The sequence below is a fragment of the Hyla sarda genome, chromosome 6, assembly GCF_029499605.1.
Source record: "Hyla sarda isolate aHylSar1 chromosome 6, aHylSar1.hap1, whole genome shotgun sequence".
In the NCBI taxonomy this organism is placed as follows: domain Eukaryota; kingdom Metazoa; phylum Chordata; class Amphibia; order Anura; family Hylidae; genus Hyla; species Hyla sarda.
The window spans coordinates 143,225,355-143,244,913 of NC_079194.1; the positions used below are offsets into that span (position 1 = coordinate 143,225,355).

General features: G+C 46.8%; 1 protein-coding gene across 2 annotated transcripts in view; it reads right to left on the bottom strand.

Annotated features, from left to right (window-relative positions):
• Nucleotides 1-19,356, bottom strand: part of CNOT1 (CCR4-NOT transcription complex subunit 1) — a 69,119-nt gene extending 49,763 nt beyond the window's left edge. For both annotated transcript variants that reach the window (XM_056525402.1, XM_056525401.1), the window contains exons 1-6: nt 19,101-19,356; nt 8,928-9,184; nt 842-949; nt 599-697; nt 441-509; nt 280-334 (exon numbers count right to left, since the gene is read on the bottom strand). In XM_056525402.1, coding sequence (XP_056381377.1) covers nt 280-334; nt 441-509; nt 599-697; nt 842-949; nt 8,928-9,029 — 433 coding nt within the window. In that variant the 5' untranslated portion in view covers nt 9,030-9,184; nt 19,101-19,356. The remainder of the gene's footprint in view (nt 1-279; nt 335-440; nt 510-598; nt 698-841; nt 950-8,927; nt 9,185-19,100) is intronic.
• Nucleotides 19,357-19,559: the final 203 nt, after the last annotated feature.

Sequence of the window (19,559 nt, forward strand, 5' to 3'; positions counted from 1 at the left end):
AGTTTTAAAGAAAGAAATGCAGGGATAGACAGAGTAAGGGACAGACGGGGAGGGGAATTAGGGAGAGTTTAAATGGTGATAGGCACTCTTTTCTGGGCAGACAGTGTGATCGCTGAAGTCCACCATTATCGGAAGGTCGTGCTCCGGTAATGTACAGGACGTAAATGTCCTGGTGTGTGAAGTACCAGTGCATCAGGACGTAAATTTATGTCTGTCGTCGTTAATGGGCTAAACCAAACATAACTGGATACAGCAGGAAAAAAAAATTGCCTTGCTTACCAAAACCACGCAGGTCCAAGCTGGAGGAGTTGAGAAGAGCCAAGCCAAAGATAACCTAAAAAAAAATTTTTTTAAATAAAAAAAAAGTGTAAAAACATGCAATAACTGCTCCCCACCACACAGAATTAAGCAGCATCACATCATTACCAGGTCTTACTTACCTCTTGGACTTTGCTAAGCTTCAAAACTTTACTCAGCAGGGCAAACAGATGAGGAGACGGCTTTAGGCTCTACAATACGAAAGATAATATGAACCCTAGGTCCTACATGATGGCCAGGCTTATCTTGCAAAGGATGGACCTGCTCCTCACACACTTACCTTCTGATAGTGCAAAGGATTGTCAATGGCGTACGCAAGAGTGGAGATGAAATTCGGTTTGGTTATCAGCGAAGCACACTCCTGGATCAGAAATTGTGTCTACAGGAAAATGCAAACAAGCAATGAACAGGACAAGCAGACCACACAGGCATACTAACCACATCATACAGGTGAGGTATGTAGCGATTCAATCGACTAAAAACTAAATTATATTAATACCAATATAGCCAACACTACACATACCTGATGAAAATCTTTGCCGCTGCTTTTACCATCGCCACTGAAATCCACATGAGAGAAAAGACAGCGTAACAAGTGCCTGTCTGCCTCCGGGCCGTGCCGATTCACAATCTATAGAAAGCAGATACAATTGCTGAACTATCTATAAGCTGTAATGCGACACACATAAAAAATATAAAAAAAACACCACACACACACACACACACCACAAAAAGCCCAAACCCAGCAGCTGTCTGCTCCAGGGAGTAGTCTTTACCACTCTGTTTTGAACTCACACCATCTCCAAGATATCTGTGAGGACTCGGCACGGTGCTGAATTCTCTGATGTCACTGTGATTGAAGCAAACTTCCAATGCTTCAATTAAGAGACCAAGCTTACTGCTGTTCGAGATTCAATGAAACAAAGAATGTGTTGGCAGATAAGCACTATTTGGCCCATCTAGTCTGCCCAATTTCCTGAAAACTATGACTAGTCCCTGGGCCTCTCACACAAAGAATAGCCTTATGCCTATCCCATGCATGCTTACACTCCTTCACTACTACTTCTGCAGGAAGGCTATTCCATGCATTCACTACTCAGTAAGATATTTCCTGATATTACTTTAACCCCTTAAGGACCAAGGGCGTACAGGTACGCCTTTGCTCCCTGGTACTTAAGGACCAAGGGCGTACCTGTACGCCCGTGGGAATTTCGGTCCCCGGCGCGCGCCGGGCGGGGATCGCGCCGGGGTGACTGCTGATATCTATCAGCAGGCACCCCGCGCAAATGCCCAGGGGGGTCATTAGACCCCCCCATGTCGGCGATCGGCGCAAATCGCAAGTGAATTCACACTTGCGATTTGCGCCGATTCCGGGTCATACGGGTCTATGGTGACCCGGAATAGAAGGGGGATCGCGGTTGTCCTAGACACCCACGATCCCCCTGTAGCGATAGGAGTGAGGTGGCAGGGTTGCCACCCCTCCTATCTCTGCTATTGGTGGTCTAGACGCGACCACCAATAGCAGATAGGGGGCGGAGGGGTTTACTTTCGGTTTCCCCGTCCTGCCCTCCCACAATAGGCGGGGCAGAACGGGGAAACCGACAGGGACCGGCGCCGAAGATCCACTTACCCACCGGCGACGGCAGCGGCGATGATCAGCGGCGGCAGCGGGCGACAATCGGCAGAAGAAGAGGACCGCGACGCAGCTCCCTGGATCCAACGGAAGCCGGTGAGTTACTTAGCAACATCTGGAGGGCTACAGTCTGAGACCACTATAGTGGTCTCGAAACTGTAACCCTCCAGATGTTGCAAAACTACAACTCCCAGCATGCCCAGAGAGCTGTTTAGGCTTGCTGGGAGTTGCGGTTTTGCAACAGCTGGAGGTCTACAGTTTGAGACCACTGCAAAGTGATCTCTATACTGTGCACCTCCAGATCTTGCAAAACTACAACTCCCAGCATGCCCAGACAGCAGTTTGCTGTCTGGGCATGCTGGGAGTTGTAGTTTTGCAACATCTGGAGGTCCACAGTTTGGAGACCACTATGCAGTGGTCTCTAAACTATAGCTCTACAGATGTTGCAAAACTGCAACTCCCAGCAAGCCTAAACAGCAAACAGCTGTCTCTGCATGCTGGGAGTTGTAGTTGCGATCCCTCCAGCTGTTGCATAACTACATCTCCCAGCATGCCTTTCGGCGATCAGTACATGCTGGGAGTTGAAGTTTTGCAACAGCTGGAGGCACACTGGTTGGAAAATACTGAGTTAGGTAACAGAACCTAACTGAAGGTTTTCCAACCAGTGTACCTCCAGCTGTTGCAAAAGTACAACTCCCAGCATGCACGGTCTGTCAGTACATGCTGGGAGTTGTAGTTTTGAAACAGCTGGAGGTTTGCCCCCCCCCCCATGTGAACGTACAGGGTACATTCACACTGGCGGGTTTACAGTAAGTTTTCTGCTTCAAGTTTGGGCTGTGGCAAATTTTTCACCGCAGCGCAAACTCCTAGCCGTAAATTCACTGTAAACGCCCGCCAGTGTGAATGTACCCTAAAAACACTACACTACACATAATAAAGAGTAAAACACAACATATACACCCCTTACACTGTCCCCCTAATAAAAAATAAAAAACGTATTGTACGGCAGTGTTTCCAAAACAGAGCCTCCAGCTGTTGCAAAACAACAACTCCCAGCATTTCCGGACAGCCACTGACTGTCCAGGCATGCTGGGAGTTTAGCAACAGCTGGAGGCACCCTGTTTGGGAATCACTGGCGTAGAATACCCCTATGTCCACCCCTGTGCAATCCCTAATTTAGTCCTCAAATGCGCATGGCGCTCTCTCACTTCGGAACCCTGTCGTATTTCAAGGAAACAGTTTAGTGCCACATATGTGGTATCTCCGTACTCGGGAGAAATTGCGTTACTAATTTTGGGGGCTTTTTTTCCTTTTACCCCTTATGAAAAAGAAAAGTTGGGGTCTACACCAGCCTGTTAGTGTAAAAAAAAATTTTTTTTTACACTAACATGCTGGTGTTGTCCTTTACTTTTTATTTTCACGGGAGGTAAAAGGAAAAAAAGACCCCCAAAATTTGTAACGCAATTTCTGCTGAGTACAGAAATACCCCATATGTGGGCGTAAAATGCTCTGCGGACGCACAACAAGGCTCAGGAGTGAGAGCGCACCATGTACATTTGAGGCCTAAATTGGTGATTTGCACAGGGGTGGCTGATTTTACAGTGGTTCTGACATAAACACAAAACAATAAATACAGACATGTGACCCCATTTTGGAAACGACACCCCTCACGGAACTTAACAAGGGGTATAGTGAGCCTGAACACCCCACAAATTTTCATTAAAGTTGGATGGGAAAGTGAAAAAAAAATTTTTTTTTTCACTAAAATGCTGGTGTCACCCTAAATTTTTCATTTTCACAAGGGAAAATAAAAAAAAGCCCCCCAAAATTTGTAACCCAATTTCTTCTGAGTAAGAGCATACCCCATATGTGGATGTAAAGTGCTGTATGGGTGCACTACAATGCTCAGAAGAGAAGGAGCGCCATTGGGATTTTGAAGAGAAAATTTGTCCGGAATTGAAGGCCACTTGTGTTTACAAAGCCCCCATGGTACCAGAACAATGGACCCCCCCATATGTGACCCCATTTTGGAAACTACACCCCTCATGTAATGTAATAAGGGGTGCAGTGAGCATTTACGCCCCACAGGTGTCTGACAGATTTTTGGAACAGTGATCCGTGAAAATGAAAAATGTAATTTTCCATTTGCACAGCCCACTGTCCCAAAGATCTGTCAAACGCCAGTGGGGTGTAAATGCTCACTGCACCACTTATTAAATTCTGTGAGGGGTGTAGTTTCCAAAATGGGGTCACATGTGGGGGGGGTCCACTGTTCTGGCACCATGGGGGGCTTTGTAAATGCACATGGCCCCTGACTACCATTCCAAACGAATTCTCTTTCCAAAAGCTCAATGGTGCTCCTCCTCTTCTGAGCATTGTAGTTCGCACGTAGTGCACTTCAGGTCCACTTATGGGGTACCTCCATACTCAGAAGAGATGGGGTTACAAATTTTGGGTCGTATTTTCTGCTATTAACCCTTGCAAAAATTTGAAATTTGGGGGGAAACGCATATTTTAGTGAAAAAAAAATATATATTTTTTTACATATGCAAAAGTCGTGAAACCCGTGTGGGGTATTAAGGCTCACTTTATTCCTTGTTACGTTCCTCAAGGGGTCTAGTTTCCAAAATGGTATGCCATGTGTTTTTTTTTTGCTGTTCTGGCACCATAGGGGCTTCCTAAATGCGACATGCCCCCTGAGCAAAATTTGCTCTCAAAAAGTCAAATATCACTCCTTCTCTTCGGAGCATTGTAGTTCGCCCGTAATGCACTTCATGCCAACTTATAGGGTACCTTCATACTCAGAAGAGATGGGGTTACAAATTTTGGGGGGTATTTTCTGCTATTAACCCTTGCAAAATGTGAAATTTGGGGGGAAACACATTTTAGTGGAAAAAAAAATATTTTTTTTTACATATGCAAAAGTCGTGAAACACCTGTGGGGTATTAAGGCTCACTTTATTCCTTGTTACGTTCCCCAAGGGGTCTAGTTTCCAAAATGGTATGCCATGTGGGTTATTTTTGCTGTTCTGGCACCATAGGGGCTTCCTAAATGCAACATGCCCCCCAAAAACCATTTCTGAAAAACGTACTCTCCAAAATCCCCTTGTCGCTCCTTCGCTTCTGAGCCCTCTACTGCGCCCGCCGAACAATTTACATAGACATATGAGGTATGTGCTTACTCGAGAGAAATTGGGCTACAAATATAAGTATACATTTTCTCCTTTTACCCCTTGTAAAAATTCAAAAATTGGGTTTACAAGAACAAGTGAGTGTAAAAAATAAAGATTGTGAATTTTCTCCTTCACTTTGCTGCTATTCCTGTGAAACACCTAAAGGGTTAAAACACTTACTGATTGTCATTTTGAATACTTTGGGGGGTGTAGTTTTTATAATGGGGTCATTTGTGGGGTATTTCTAATGGGAAGACACTTCAAATCCACTTCAAACCTGAACTGGTCTCTGAAAAAAAGTGAGGTTCAAAATTTTGTGAAAAATTGGAAAATTGCTGCTGAACTTTGAAGCCCTCTGGTGTCTTCCAAAAGTAAAAACACATCAATTTTATGATGCAAACATAAAGTAGACATATTGGAAATGTGAATAAAATAAAAAAATATTTTGAATATCCATTTTCCTTACAAGCAGAGAGCTTCAAAGTTAGAAAAATGCTAAATTTTCAAATTTTTCATCAAATTTTGGGATTTTTCACCAAGAAAGGATGCAAGTTACCACAAAATTTTACCACTATGTTAAAGTAGAATATGTCACGAAAAAACAATCTCTGAATCAGATTGATAACTAAAAGCATTCCAGAGTTATTAATGTTTAAAGTGACAGTGGTCAGATGTGCAAAAAACGCTCTGGTCCTAAGGTGTAAAATGGCCTGGTCCTTAAGGGGTTAAACCTTTACCACAGGAGGACATAGTTTTATATTAGAGGGTCAGTTTTTCTTTAAACATACCCTGCTCTACCCTGTTAAAGGAGTACTCCAGCACGGTCAAAACAAAAATGGTACCAATTAAAACTTCAGATCACAGGTATGGACCTACAGAAGATGAAGTGTCATTTTTTACCAAAAGATGTACGGCATTGAAACTGAAGCCCCCAAAATTTACATAATTGTGTTTTTTCTTCAATTTTGTCGCACAATGATGATTTTTTTCCGCTTCACCATAGATTTTTGGGTAAAATGACTGATGTCATTACAAAGTAGAATTGGTGGCGCAAAAAATAAGCCCTCATAAGGATTTTTAACTGCAAAATTGAAAGGGTTATGATTTTTAAGAAGGAGGAAAAAACCAAAGTGCAAACACAGAAAAACACTTGGTCCTAAAGGGGTTAATCCGATTTTGGAAAAAAAATACACCAATATAGTGCTCAAGTGAGAAAAAAAAAATCCCAAATTATAAGGAACAATTTATAAAACTGACCGGGTTACTAAGAAAGCTTGTCACCCATAGTAACCAATGATATCACATTCTCAATATACATTCGTGATCCGGTCAATAGCAACCAGTTTTACCACGTTTCCAGCATATATTGGAACTGCAGCTATTACATGAAATCGCTAATAGAAACAAATTTTAGCGATTTCATGTAATGAAAAATAACCGCATTTCCAAAATATGTTGTAAACGTGGTTAAACTGGTTGCTATTGACCCGATCACGAATACCGTATTTATCGGGGTATACCACGCACCGGCCTATAACACGCACCCTCATTTTACCAAGGATATTTGGGTAAAAAAAGTTTTTTACCCAAATATCCATGGCAAAATGAGGGTGCGTGTGTATACCCCGATATACCCCCAGGAAAGGCAGGGGGAGAGAGGCCGTCGCTGCCTGCTTCTCTCCCCCTGCCTTTCCTGGGGTCTAGAGCCCTGCTGCCGGCCCTTCTCTCTCCCTGGCTATCGGCGCCGCTGCCCGTTCTGTCCCCCTGACTATCGGTGCCGGCGCCCCATTGCCGGCGCCGATAGCCAGGGGGAGAGAAGCGGCGCCGACAGCCAGGGGGAGAGAAGGGGCAGCGGCACCCATTGCCGGCGCCGCTGCTCCGTTGCCTCCCCCCATCCCCGGTGGCATAATTACCTGGGTCGGGTCCGCGCTGCTGCAGGCCTCTGGCGTGCGTCCCCTGCGTCGTTGCTATGCACGGCGCGGCGCACTGACGTCATGCGCCGCGCATAGCAACGACGCAGGGGACGCGCGCCGGAGGCCTGCAGCAGCGCGGACCCGACCCAGGTAATTATGCCACCGGGGATGGGGGAAGGCAACAGGGCAGCGGCGCCGGCAATCGGTGCCGCTGCCCCTTCTCTCCCCCTGGCTGTCGGCGCCGCTTCTCTCCCCCTGGCTATCGGCGCCGGCACCGATAGTCAGGGGGACAGAACGGGCAGCAGCGCCGATAGCTAGGGGGAGAGAAGGGCTGGCAGCAGGGCTCTAGACCCCAGTGAAGGCAGGGAGAGAGAAGCGGGCAGCGACGGCCTCTCTCCCCCTGCCTTTCCTGGGGGTGTATCGGCGTATAACACGCACATAGACTTTAGGCTTAAAATTTTTGCCTAAAAAGTGCGTGTTATACGCCGATAAATACGGTATATATTGAGAATGTGATCATTGATTACTATGGGTGACATGCTTTCTTAGGCCTCTTTCACACTATGAAATTGTTCCGTTAAGGAACTTCCGTCAGAAGTTCCGTCACTATATCGGGGAAAACCGGCCGTAAAAAAACGGCAGTAATTTTTCTGCCACAATGTCCCGTCACTGTATAACGTCCGTAATGAATTATGAATATACAAGTGCAAACAGGCAGTTACAAACAAAACCCCATAGGCTGCAATGCGATTTAGTTACTGCCGTCAGGGGTTTTGTAACGGCCGGTTTTCCCCGATATAGTGACGGAACTTCTGACGGAAGTTCCTAAACGGAACAATTTCAGTGTGAAAGAGGCCTTAGTAACCCGGTCAGTTTTATAAATTGTTCCTTATAATTTGGGATTTTTCTCACTTGAGCACTATATTGATGTATTTTTTTTCAAAATCTCATCAAACAATAAGTTATAGGCACCTCCCCACTGTAATAATTTGTTAGAGTACTATTTTTCATATGCTCTATGACATTGTCTGCCTACCTTCAAGTCTTCTGAAATAATGACCACTAAATCCCTTTCCTCAGATACTGAGATTAGGACAGTATCACAGTCTATATTCTGCCCGAGGGTTTTTATGTCCCAGGTGCATTATCTTGCACTTCACATAAAAATTTTAGTTTCCAGAGTTCTGACCATTCTTCTAGTTTATCCTTTTCCATTTGGCGTATCCCTCCAGGACATCAAACCTGTTAATCTGTGTCATCAGCAAAAAGACCAAACCTTACCATCCAGACCTTCTGCAATATCCCTAATAAAGATATTAAACCTAATGGGTCCCAGTACAGACCCCTGAGGTACCCCCTCAGAACATACTCCTTCCTCTGAACATACTCCAGTGACTACAAACCTCTGTTGTCTGTCACTGCCTAATCCACTCAAACATAGAAAACTTCATTTTTTAATTATTTTTTTTAAACAAAGTACATTAGAAAGATTTATTTACCATAGAAAAGTGCAATAGCAAAAATTAGTTTTAATGAGAGTTCCCATTTAAGTAATACTCCCAATAATGTCTGCATTAACAAACAAACCTTGGACTTACCTACCACCGCTCCCCCGATGCCACTGGAATCTGTCTTGGTCCTCCTCCCCAGCAGCTGGCCCCCCGCGATCAGACATCTTATCTACTATCCTTTGGATTGGGGATAAGATGTTTTTGCCCGGAATACCCCTTTAAATTCAGAATGCTCCACTCAGGTGACTGCCCAGCTTCCCCCAATCTGCATTAGTCTCCTAGCTTATCTTATCATTGGACTGACCCACACACACACACACTTGACTATACAGAAACTTTACCAAGGGACACAAATCCTGTGCAGTAGGTATTTACTCACATGTTGTATTTCCAACTGGCTGGCACGGTAATTCTTCTTTGTTAAGTTGTCCACCAGGTAGCTGATTTGAGACAAGGCCAGCGAAAGCGAGTCAAGATTCATTGCTGGTTGGGGCGGAAGCAGGCGGCCGAGCCCGGCGCAAAATCACCATTATTCCCCCCTGGTCTCCGCAGACAGGTTAATTTCTTTAAATGAGCCAATTTCTGAGCTGTGTGAACAGGATCCTCAGCCTGTTCTACTGGTCAGAAACATGGCACCTGCAAAACAGACACATACATTTCATGTGAAAACATAGCATGGTATCAGCACCATACCACTCTTCCATGCTATTTCATCCATACAACTATAGCAAGAGAATATGCAAAATGGTTTTGGGGAAGAGGGGAGACATTTAAGCACCAATTCTACACCTTCCAAGATAGTTCCTGCCATTGTGTAATCATGTTCTCCCTCAGTTTGGCCCTTTGTTTGCCTCTTTCTGTGGCATAAGATTCAAATAAATCTGTCAAAAAATTAAATTCCAGTAAAGACAGAGCTAAAAAGGGTCATGCTACAGTAGATCCACAAGGGGGCGTTCCTTGCGGCTTCCACACAGCTGTTCGGCAAGACATGTGTTACTTTACCCAAATGTGCAGCATGGCAAACATGTGTTCATGTCAGACAAGCAACAATTACAGAAATGGGGGTGTATGAACATTAAACACCTGCTGCAACTGGATGGCATTGTAATGTGAGACCTCCACCTAAAGAGCTGCCATATGCTCCCCCTACCCAGCTAATCTGTGTACCACCCTGCACTGATCAGTAAATCAGCCATAGACTTCATTCACATGGCAGAATTTCTGAGCGGAATCCGGTGGGGAAGAAAAAAAAAAAAAAAAAAACAGCTTAAAAAATTATTTCGCAGCATAGTGCCATTGTTCTCAATGAGATTCTGCTGCATCATGCACACGGAACAGTTTCCAAACCGTTCTGTTTAAGATTTCAGCTTCTTTTCAGTAAAATATATTTGTGCTTAAAGAATGCAATGCTCACTACAACAATAAAGCTGTGCAATGTAACAAGCACTACACCAGTGTCAGACAGTCATGACATTTCAGACTCGTCATAGCATTTCATTTACTGAAAACAGTGCAGAACATTGTCATTTTCTACCAGAGATGAGGATCTAGCATCCTCCCAGTACTCACTAGAACCAAATGCCACCATCCTCCCAGTGACACCAGCAGGCACCTCCACAATCACTAAGGGTGGAATTTATTAAAGGAAACTGGTCATCTTTTCAAAAGGAGTACTCCGGCGCGCACTTTTTTCATTTTATCCCGTCCGGGCGGCAAAATAAAACAAAAAACACACTTTCTCTTACCTGCCAACGAGCCTCCGGAGCTCCGGTACAGGTGTTCGGTCCCCGGGCTGTATTCTTACTTCCTGTTGGCCCGGCACACGGAGCTTCAGCCTATCACCGGCCGCAGCGATGTCCCGCCTCGGCCGGTGATAGGCTGAAGCTCCGTGTGACGTGCCGGGCTAACAGGAAGTAAGAAGAATACAGCCCGGGAACCGAACACCTGTACCGGAGCTCCGGGGGCTCGTTGGCAGGTAAGAGAAAGTGTGTTATTTTGCAGCCCGGACGGGATAAAAGGAAAAAAGTGTACACCGGACATCTCCTTTCATATTGCTCAAATCACAGGCAGCAAGAAACAGATACAAGCAGTGGGATGTTGAGACACTGATCAACTCTGAGGGTTTCAATCAGTTTCAGAAAGCCACTGTGAACCATGTATGTGGTTGTGGGAGGTGGACCCCACGGCCCACTGGCCTTGAATGACGAGTCTTAATGCAGTGTTTCCCAACCAGGGTGCCTTCCAGAAGTTGCAAAACTACATCTCCAAGCATGCCTGGACTGCCAAAGGCTGTCCAGGCATGTTGGGAGTTGTAGTTTTGCAACATCTGGAGGCACCCTGGTTGGGAAACACTGTTTTAAAGGACGGCTCAATAACTGCTTGCCCAGGTCATGGGCAGCTTTTCAAAGCTATAATTTCTCAGAAACCCAGAATCTTTTCAAAATAGGTCAACGTCTCAGCATCTCACTGCCTGTATCGGTTTCATGCTGCTGTAGTTTGGGCAAGAAACAGGTGACCAGTTTCCTTCAAGACAAGCTATTCAGTCTTTACCGTCACATTTTCAGGGATTGGCCAGTATAAATTTTTTATTTTTTTAATATGCGCAGCCTGTTTAATAAAATAAATAAAAACCCTTTAACCCCATTCCGGTGTATGACGTGAGCATCATACCCGGTGGGGGTCCATGTTACCAACAGCTAATGCCGGACAGCGATCGGGATGATTTCCAGCATTAACCCTTTAGATGCCACTATCAAAGTTGATTGCGGCATCTAAAAGCGGTAAATCCTGTTGCCGGCTAGCTCAGTGGGCTGATCAGGACTGCCGCCACATCGCCATCAGCTGAAAGGATGGCAGGAGGCCTCTTTCCTTCCTCCCTGCAGTGAGTTATGCCAGGCTGAAGCAATGGAGCACCGATAACACTGATCAATGCTCTCCCATGGAGAAGCATTGATCAGTGTTCACATTCTAAGGATTGCATGTTATAGTCCCCTATGGGGACTACAAAGTGTAAAAAAAAAAAAAAAAAAAAAATATTATATTATATATATATATATATATATATATATATATATATATATATGCGCATTAACCCTGTAAATGTATGTCCTGGTGATGTGGTAATTAACGCACCAGGACGTACATTTACGTCCTAAGCATGACTGCGAGCATCGGAGCAATGCCCGGATCATGCGCGGCAGGTCCCGGCTGCTGATGGCAGCCAGGGATCCACCCGTAATGGCGGACACCTGTGATCCCGCGGATGTCCACCATTAACCCCTCAGTTGCCGTGATCAATATAGATCACGGCATCTGCAGCATTGCGGACACTAAAATGGATGATCGGATCGCCCGCAGCGCTGCCGCGGCAATCCGATCATCCAGCACAGCAGACGGAGGTCCCTTCACCTGGCTCTGCTGTCTTCCCGCAGACCAGAGCAGAAGATGACCGATAATGCTGATCAGTGCTATGTCCTATACATAGCACTAAACAGGATTAGCAATCGAGTGATTGCTATAAATAGTCCCCTATTAAAGTGTAAAAAAAAATAAATAAATAAATAAATAAATAAAAAAAAAAGTGAAAAACCCCTTCCCCCAATAAAAACGTAAATTGTCCCATTTTCCCTATTTCACCCCCAAAGAGTGTTAAAAAAATATTTTATATACATATTTGGTATCGCCGTGTGCGTAAATATATGAATAAAATGTTAATGATACCGTACGGTGTACGGCGTGAACATAAAAATAAAAAAAGTCCAAAATAGATGCTTTTTTTATAACATTTTTTTTTTAAATGTATAAAAAATGGATTAAAAGTTCTATATAAGCAAATATGGTATCAATAAAAAGTACAGGTCACGGCGCAAAAAATGAGCCCTCATACCGCCGCTTATACGGAAAAATGAAAAAGTTATAGGTCTTCAAAATGGGGAATTTTAAACGTACTAATTTGGTTAAAAAGTTTGCGATTGTTTTTATTTTAATTTTTTTAAGCGCAACAGTAATAGAAAAGTACCGTATTTATCGGGGTATACCACGCACCGGCCTATAATATGCACCCTCATTTTAGGAACTTCAGTCAGAAGTTCCGTCACTATATCGTGGAAAACCGGCGGTTACAAAACCCCTGACGGCAGTAACTAAATCGCATTGCAGCCTATGGGGTTTTGGAACTGCCCGTTTGCACTTGTATATTCATAATTCATTACGGACGTTATACAGTGACGGGACATCGTGGCGGAAAAATTACTGCCGTTTTTTTACGGCCGGTTTTCCCCAATATAGTGACGGAACTTCTGACGGAACTTCCTAAACGGAACAATTTCATAGTGTGAAAGAGGCCTAAGAAAGCATGTCACCCATAGTAATCAATGATCACATTCTCAATATATACCGTATTTATCGGCGTATAACACGCACTTTTTAGGCTAACATTTTAAGCCTAAAGTCTGTGCGTGTTATACCCCGATACACCCCTAGGAAAGGCAGGGGGAGAGAGGCCGTCGCTGCCCGCTTCTCTCCCCCTGCCTTTCCTGGGGTCTAGAGCCTGCTGCCGGCTCTTCTCTCCCCCTGGCTATCGACGCCGCTGCCCGTTCTTTCCCCCTGACTATCGGTGTCGGCGCCGACAGCCAGGGGGAGAGAAGGGGCAGCGGCACCCATTGCCGGCGCCGCTGCCCCGTTGCCTCCCCCATCCCCGGTGGCATAATTACCTGGGTCGGGTCCGCGTTGCTGCAGGCCTCCGGCGCGCATAGCAACGACGCCGGGGACGCACGCCGGAGGCCTGCAGCAGCGCGGCAATGGGCGCCGGCACCAATAGTCAGGGGGACAGAATGGGCAGTGGCGCCGATAGCCAGCGGGAGAGAAGGGCCGGCAGCAGCGCTCTAGACCCCAGGAAAGGCAGGGGGAGAGAAGCAGGCAGCGACGGCCTCTCTCCCCCTGCCTTTCCTGGGGGTGTATCGGCGTATAACACGCACAGACTTTAGGCTCAAAATTTTAGCCTAAAAAGTGCGTGTTATACGCCGATAAATACGGTATGTTATCATGGGTATCATTTTAATCGTATTGACCCAAAGAATAAAGAACAAGTCATTTTTACCGTAAATTGTACGGCGTGAAAAAAAAACCTTCCAAAATTAGCAAAATTGCGGCTTTCTTTTTAATTTCACCACACAAATAAAATTTATGGTGCAACCCAAAAAAATACTATGGCAAAGTGAGTGATGGCATTACAACGAACAACTGGTCGCGCAAAAAACAAGCCCTGATACTAGTCTGTGGATTAAAATATAAAAAAAGTTATGATTTTTTGAAGGCGAGGAGGAAAAAACAAAAACGTAAAAATTTAATTGTCTGCGTCCTTAAAGCCCAAATGGGCTGCGTCCTTAAGGGGTTAATCAGCACATTTTTTTTTTTTTTTTTTTTTAGAAAAATGGGAACACACACACACTGCATGCGAAAATGTCTGAACTATTAAAATATAATATTAAATTAAACTGCACGGTCATAGCAGCAAGCATTAGAAAATTCCAAAGTCTAGAAATGCACATTTTTTTGTCATTTCATATACAAAAAAAAATTTAAATGAATAAAACGCAACCAAATGGCGCCATCAAAAAAAAATGGTCCCGATAAAATCACTGCGCAAAAAAGAAGTCCTCATATATCCCTACATGAGGAAAAAAAAAAAAATGTTATAGCGGTCAGAAGTAGACAATTTTAAGCATACTAATCTTTGTACATACTCGAGTATAAGCCGACCCGAGTATAAGCCGAGACCCCTAATTTCAACCCAAAATCCCAGGAAAAAAAAAAAAAAAAAAAAAAAAGTTAGACTCGAGTATAAGCCTAGGGTGGGAAATAAATCATCCCCCCTGTCATCATCCAGACCCGTCATTAACATCCTCATCACCGCCTGTCATCATCCAGACCCTCATCATCACCTGTCATCATCCCCTTGTCATCATCCCCCCCCCCCTTCATCATCCCCTTGTCATCATCCCCCCCCCCCTTCATCATCCTCTTGTCATCATCCGCCCTCAGTGGTCTTCAACCTGCGGACCTCCAGAGGTTTCAAAACTACAACTCCCAGCAAGCCCAGGCAGCCATCGGCTGTCCGGGCTTGCTGGGAGTTGTAGTTTTGAAACCTCCGGAGGTCCGCAGATTGAAGACCACTGCGGCCTTCGACATCATCCAGCCCCCTCTCACCCCCCTTTAGTTCTGTACAGTACTCACCTCCGCTCGGCGCTGGTCCGGTGCTGCAGGGCTGTCCGGAGAGGAGGTGGTCCGGTGGGATAGTGGTTCCGGGCTGCTATCGTCACCGGGGGCGCCTCTTCTCCGCGCTTCGGGCCCAGAATAGAGGCGTTGCCTTGACAATGACGCAGAAGTACGTTGGCAATGAACGTACCTCTGCGTCGTAGTCAAGGCAACATGACTATTCTAGGGCCGGGCCCGAAGCGCTTAGAAGAGGCCTCCCCGGTGAAGATAGCAGCCCGGAACCACTATCCCACCGGACCACCTCCTCTCCGGACAGTCCTGCAGCACCGGCCCAGTGCCGAGCGGAGGTGAGTACTGTACAGAACTAAAGGGGGGTGAGAGGGGGCTGGATGATGTCGAAGGCCGCAGTGGTCTTCAACCTGCGAACCTCCGGAGGTTTCAAAACTACAACTCCCAGCAAGCCCGGACAGCCGATGGCTGCCCGGGCTTGCTGGGAGTTGTAGTTTTGAAACCTCTGGAGGTCCGCAGGTTGAAGACCACTGCAGGTGGATTATATTTATATATATTTTAGGGATCGACTGATATCTTTTTTAGGGCCGATAGCCAATAACTTATACCGGAATATCGGTATAAGTTATCGGCTATTTATCCCCCCGCGACACCGCTGCAGCGGGCGCTTTAAATCAATGCACTGCAGTGGCTTTTGCGGTGCCATAGGCCGCCACCACCCGCTTCTCTCCCCCTGCCTGTCCGGGGGTCCTGAGACCTATTACGGCCACCGCCCCGCTGCGACAGCACAGTGCCAATCTAAAACTTACTGGCCCCAGCATTGCCCTATCACAGCCAGTGACTGGGGAGCAGAACAGTCAGTTTTCCCAGCTGCTGACGCTACAGGCTGAAGAAAAAGGCTTTGAGTGAGCAGAGGAAGGAGAGTTAAAAGGTTTTCTTTTTTTCAAAGAATGCTGGGCATATTACAAAAACAAAAAACATCTCTTAATGGAAATAACGTTTAAGGGAGAACTTCAGTAAAAACACTTATTTATATCCCTTATACCAGGCCTGCCAGTTGCAGTCTTGTCCTTTGGCCCTGGTCTGGCTTTTGAAGCCCGGCATGCAACACTGCAGCAGGCTGTGTCATGTAAGGGGTTCGGGCACCGGGAAGAAGGTCTTGTTACATGACACTGACACTCAGCCGATCACCAGCTGAGGCAGGACATTGCTGCGGTTGGCGATTAGCTGAGCGGTAGTGCGACATGTCTGGCATCGAAAGCTAAAAGAGGACCGGGACCAGAGGACAGGATGGCAATATCAGGGGCACTGAGGGAGCTTTATTCCCGGCAGCCTGGACATAAGGGATAAAAAATAAATTATATATATTTATATACTGGAGGTTTCCTTTAAAGCGTACCCATCAGATCCAGCAAAATTTTATTTTTTTTTAATCATCACTCCGTACCTTATCCTGACCATGTATATGTGATTTATCTCAGATGTGAGCAGGGGACAGCGAGATGCCAGCAGAGCCGGAGGCTGAAAGTGAATGTAACCTACCTCTGCCAGCATATCAGATATTAGACTTTAAAATCTACTCCAGAAAAGATTCATGAAATAACTTAAGCCATTTTTTGCCGTAGGTTATAGTAAGTCTGCCAGGCAGTGGGACGTCGCTCCTACAAAGCCATGCCATTATGCAGAATCCATATTATTCTCAACAACAACAAATATCACCATGCAACACACAATACCCCCTAGCAGCACCAAACATTTACCATGCTGCAACAAAAATGCCACTCTAGCGGTGCCAAACACCATAGTACAGCACCAATGCTAGCAGTTCTGTCGCCATTCTCACACCTGCCTTTCTTACTGGTAGCAGTACTGTCCTTTTCTGAACCATCCCCCTAACAATACTAGCACAGACCCCTTAACCACCTTTTACAATTGTAACTATACTTCAGTGCTACCTTGTCCTTTTGACCCATTGGCAGCAGCATTTTGCCCACACTTTTTATCGTTGGCATCAACACCTTGCCCTTTCCCAACATTGCAATACTGGTTTGTATATACAAAGAAAGAGGATGCCCCTTCCTCAGATGTGTTAATAGATCGTCATTTTCTTGGTTAGGTGTATACATAACCTGCACAGGAGGTGGGTGGAAGAGAAAGCCTGGAGAGTTCCCTTATCACAGCTGCAGCTCCCTGTACACTTTTAGGTTCTCCACATACGGCTGCACTGTCCCTGGGTGAAGGACCTGTACACTAAATAGTCATGTGACCATGACATCACAGGTCTTTTACCCCTTCTAACAATGGGTACTGCACCGATGAGGCAGGGCTGCATTATCAGTACAGACTCTGCTGTGGAGTCCCTGCTGTGTGCCAATTCCTGACTCAGGACCTTACAACTCCTGGAATCATGAGGGAATGTATTTGGTATCTGCTGCTGCATGGCTACTCCTGATGATCGTTCATAGGGGTGAAACCTCCACAACTCCAAGCTCTAGTCAGATGAGATTAAAGGGGTTACCCAGGAGTAGACAAAAAGCTGATTTCTTAAAATAATATAAACAGAACCACACCTGCCCACAGACTATGTGGTATTGCAGCTCAGTTCTATAAAAGTGAATGTAGTTACGTTGTAACACCAGACACACAACATGAGGGCAGATGTGGTGCTGTTGTAGTGTAGAGACACGTAACTGATCTGTAGCGTATTTTACGCTGTGGATCCGCTGATGACCGACCCTATAGTATGCCTCCTGCTGTGCCGGTCTGCTCATAGCAACCACCCGCCACCACGAGCAGACACACAGGGACCTGCAAGTTGCCGCGCGCAGTGTACTCAGTCATCGCGGCCGTTCCAGGCCTAGCTCAGGGAGAGGGGCCGCAATGTTCGAGTACACTGCGCGTAGTGACTTGCAGGTCCCTGTGTGTCTGCTCGTAACAGCGGAGAACCACTACGAGCAGACCACAGCATGAGGCACACTATAGGGTCGGGTCATCAGTGGATCTGCAGCATATTTTACGTTACGTGTCACCCGATCCTTAAGAAATTAGCTATGTTTTTCTGTTCCTGGATAACCCCGTTAAATCATTTGGTTGCGGTCATAAGATAGTGTCCCATAGTGGGATTTGGGATTTCCACTAACAGATGTTTTTGGAAGCTGACAACGTGCTGGAGGCACTGACTCTGAAAACACCAGTCACAGTACAGATTGCTAGGGGCTTACCAGAGTATCACAAAAATCTGAACTAAACAAGAATGTCAAGAAAACATGCCATGCTAGAGATCCTACAAGGCCAGTCCTACTCCTTCCACCAAGAAGCTCCACTCTGTTAGGGGGCCCGCGACGTCAGGCACACAGGGCCCTGCCGCTTTAGGGGGCCCGCGACGTCAGGCACACAGGGCCCTGCCGCTTTAGGGGGCCCGCGACGTCAGGCACACAGGGCCCTGCCGCTTTAGGCGGCCCGCGACGTCAGGCACACAGGGCCCTGCCGCTTTAGGCGGCCCGCGACGTCAGGCACACAGGGCCCTGCCGCTTTAGGCGGCCCGCGACGTCAGGCACACAGGGCCCTGCCGCTTTAGGCGGCCCGCGACGTCAGGCACACAGGGCCCTGCCGCTTTAGGCGGCCCGCGACGTCAGGCACACAGGGCCCTGCCGCTTTAGGCGGCCCGCGACGTCAGGCACACAGGGCCCTGCCGCTTTAGGCGGCCCGCGACGTCAGGCACACAGGGCCCTGCCGCTTTAGGCGGCCCGCGACGTCAGGCACACAGGGCCCTGCCGCGTCAGGGGCAAAATACAAATGCTTTTTTTTTAGTTACAGGCTTCACTATATTATGGCCCCTGTCAGTCATACATGATGTCTATATTATGGGCCCTCTAATTAGTCATACAGGGCCTACTATGAAGGGGCCCATCACAACCTACATGGTGCTACCATATTAGGTGCCCTGTACGACATAGTAGGCTCAAAGGATCCACTATGTCGGGGCCTCTCTAATGTCATACAGGGTCGCTCATGTTAATCACACGGGACAGACATATTAGGGGTCCCTAACGTCAGTCACACAGGTCCCATTATGTAGGGCCCCCACCATCTTAGCTCCGCCACACTAGAGACTTCCACACTCCAACGACAGACTGCCCCATCTATCAGTCAACAAGCCCCTGTTCCACCCGGAAGAGCACAGACAAGGAGGACGACGGAAGACGGGCTGAGTCAGGAGAACAAGGCCGAGGAGCCGGGGTTACACGGTCACACGCAGGCCTCGGAACTCACTCTCCTCTCTGACAGCTCGTGAATCCCCCGGGCAGCAAAACCATGCTCATATTACCAAGCGAGCGCTTACAGCCGGTGATCTCCACTAACGACCGGGCCTCGCCTTTCCCTTCCCGCTTTCCGGTTCTATCCGTTTGTTTTCGACAAAATGGCTACACTCGCTCCCGCAGCGGCCTCCTCTTCCTCGCTCCTATTTCACCCAAACTCCGCCCATCGACCTGGAAACTGTGACGAGTTAACCAATCAGCAGGCGACCTGGAGACCCAGGCACGTCTAACGTTTAACGTCAGCCAGCGGGCGCGCACCCGAGCCAGGCTGATGTCAGAGGCCCATAAAGGAAGCGGAAATACGATTCCGCCCCCCCACAACTAGACGGCTGCGCCTTCCAATCACAGGCCAGCTGCAACCCAGCTCCAGGGAGTTCTCCTGAAACTTCCCCCTGGGCAGTACTATTAACCAGGGTGGGGGAAGACACATGCGTGCTGTCACAGCTAGCATTAAAGGGAATGAACGA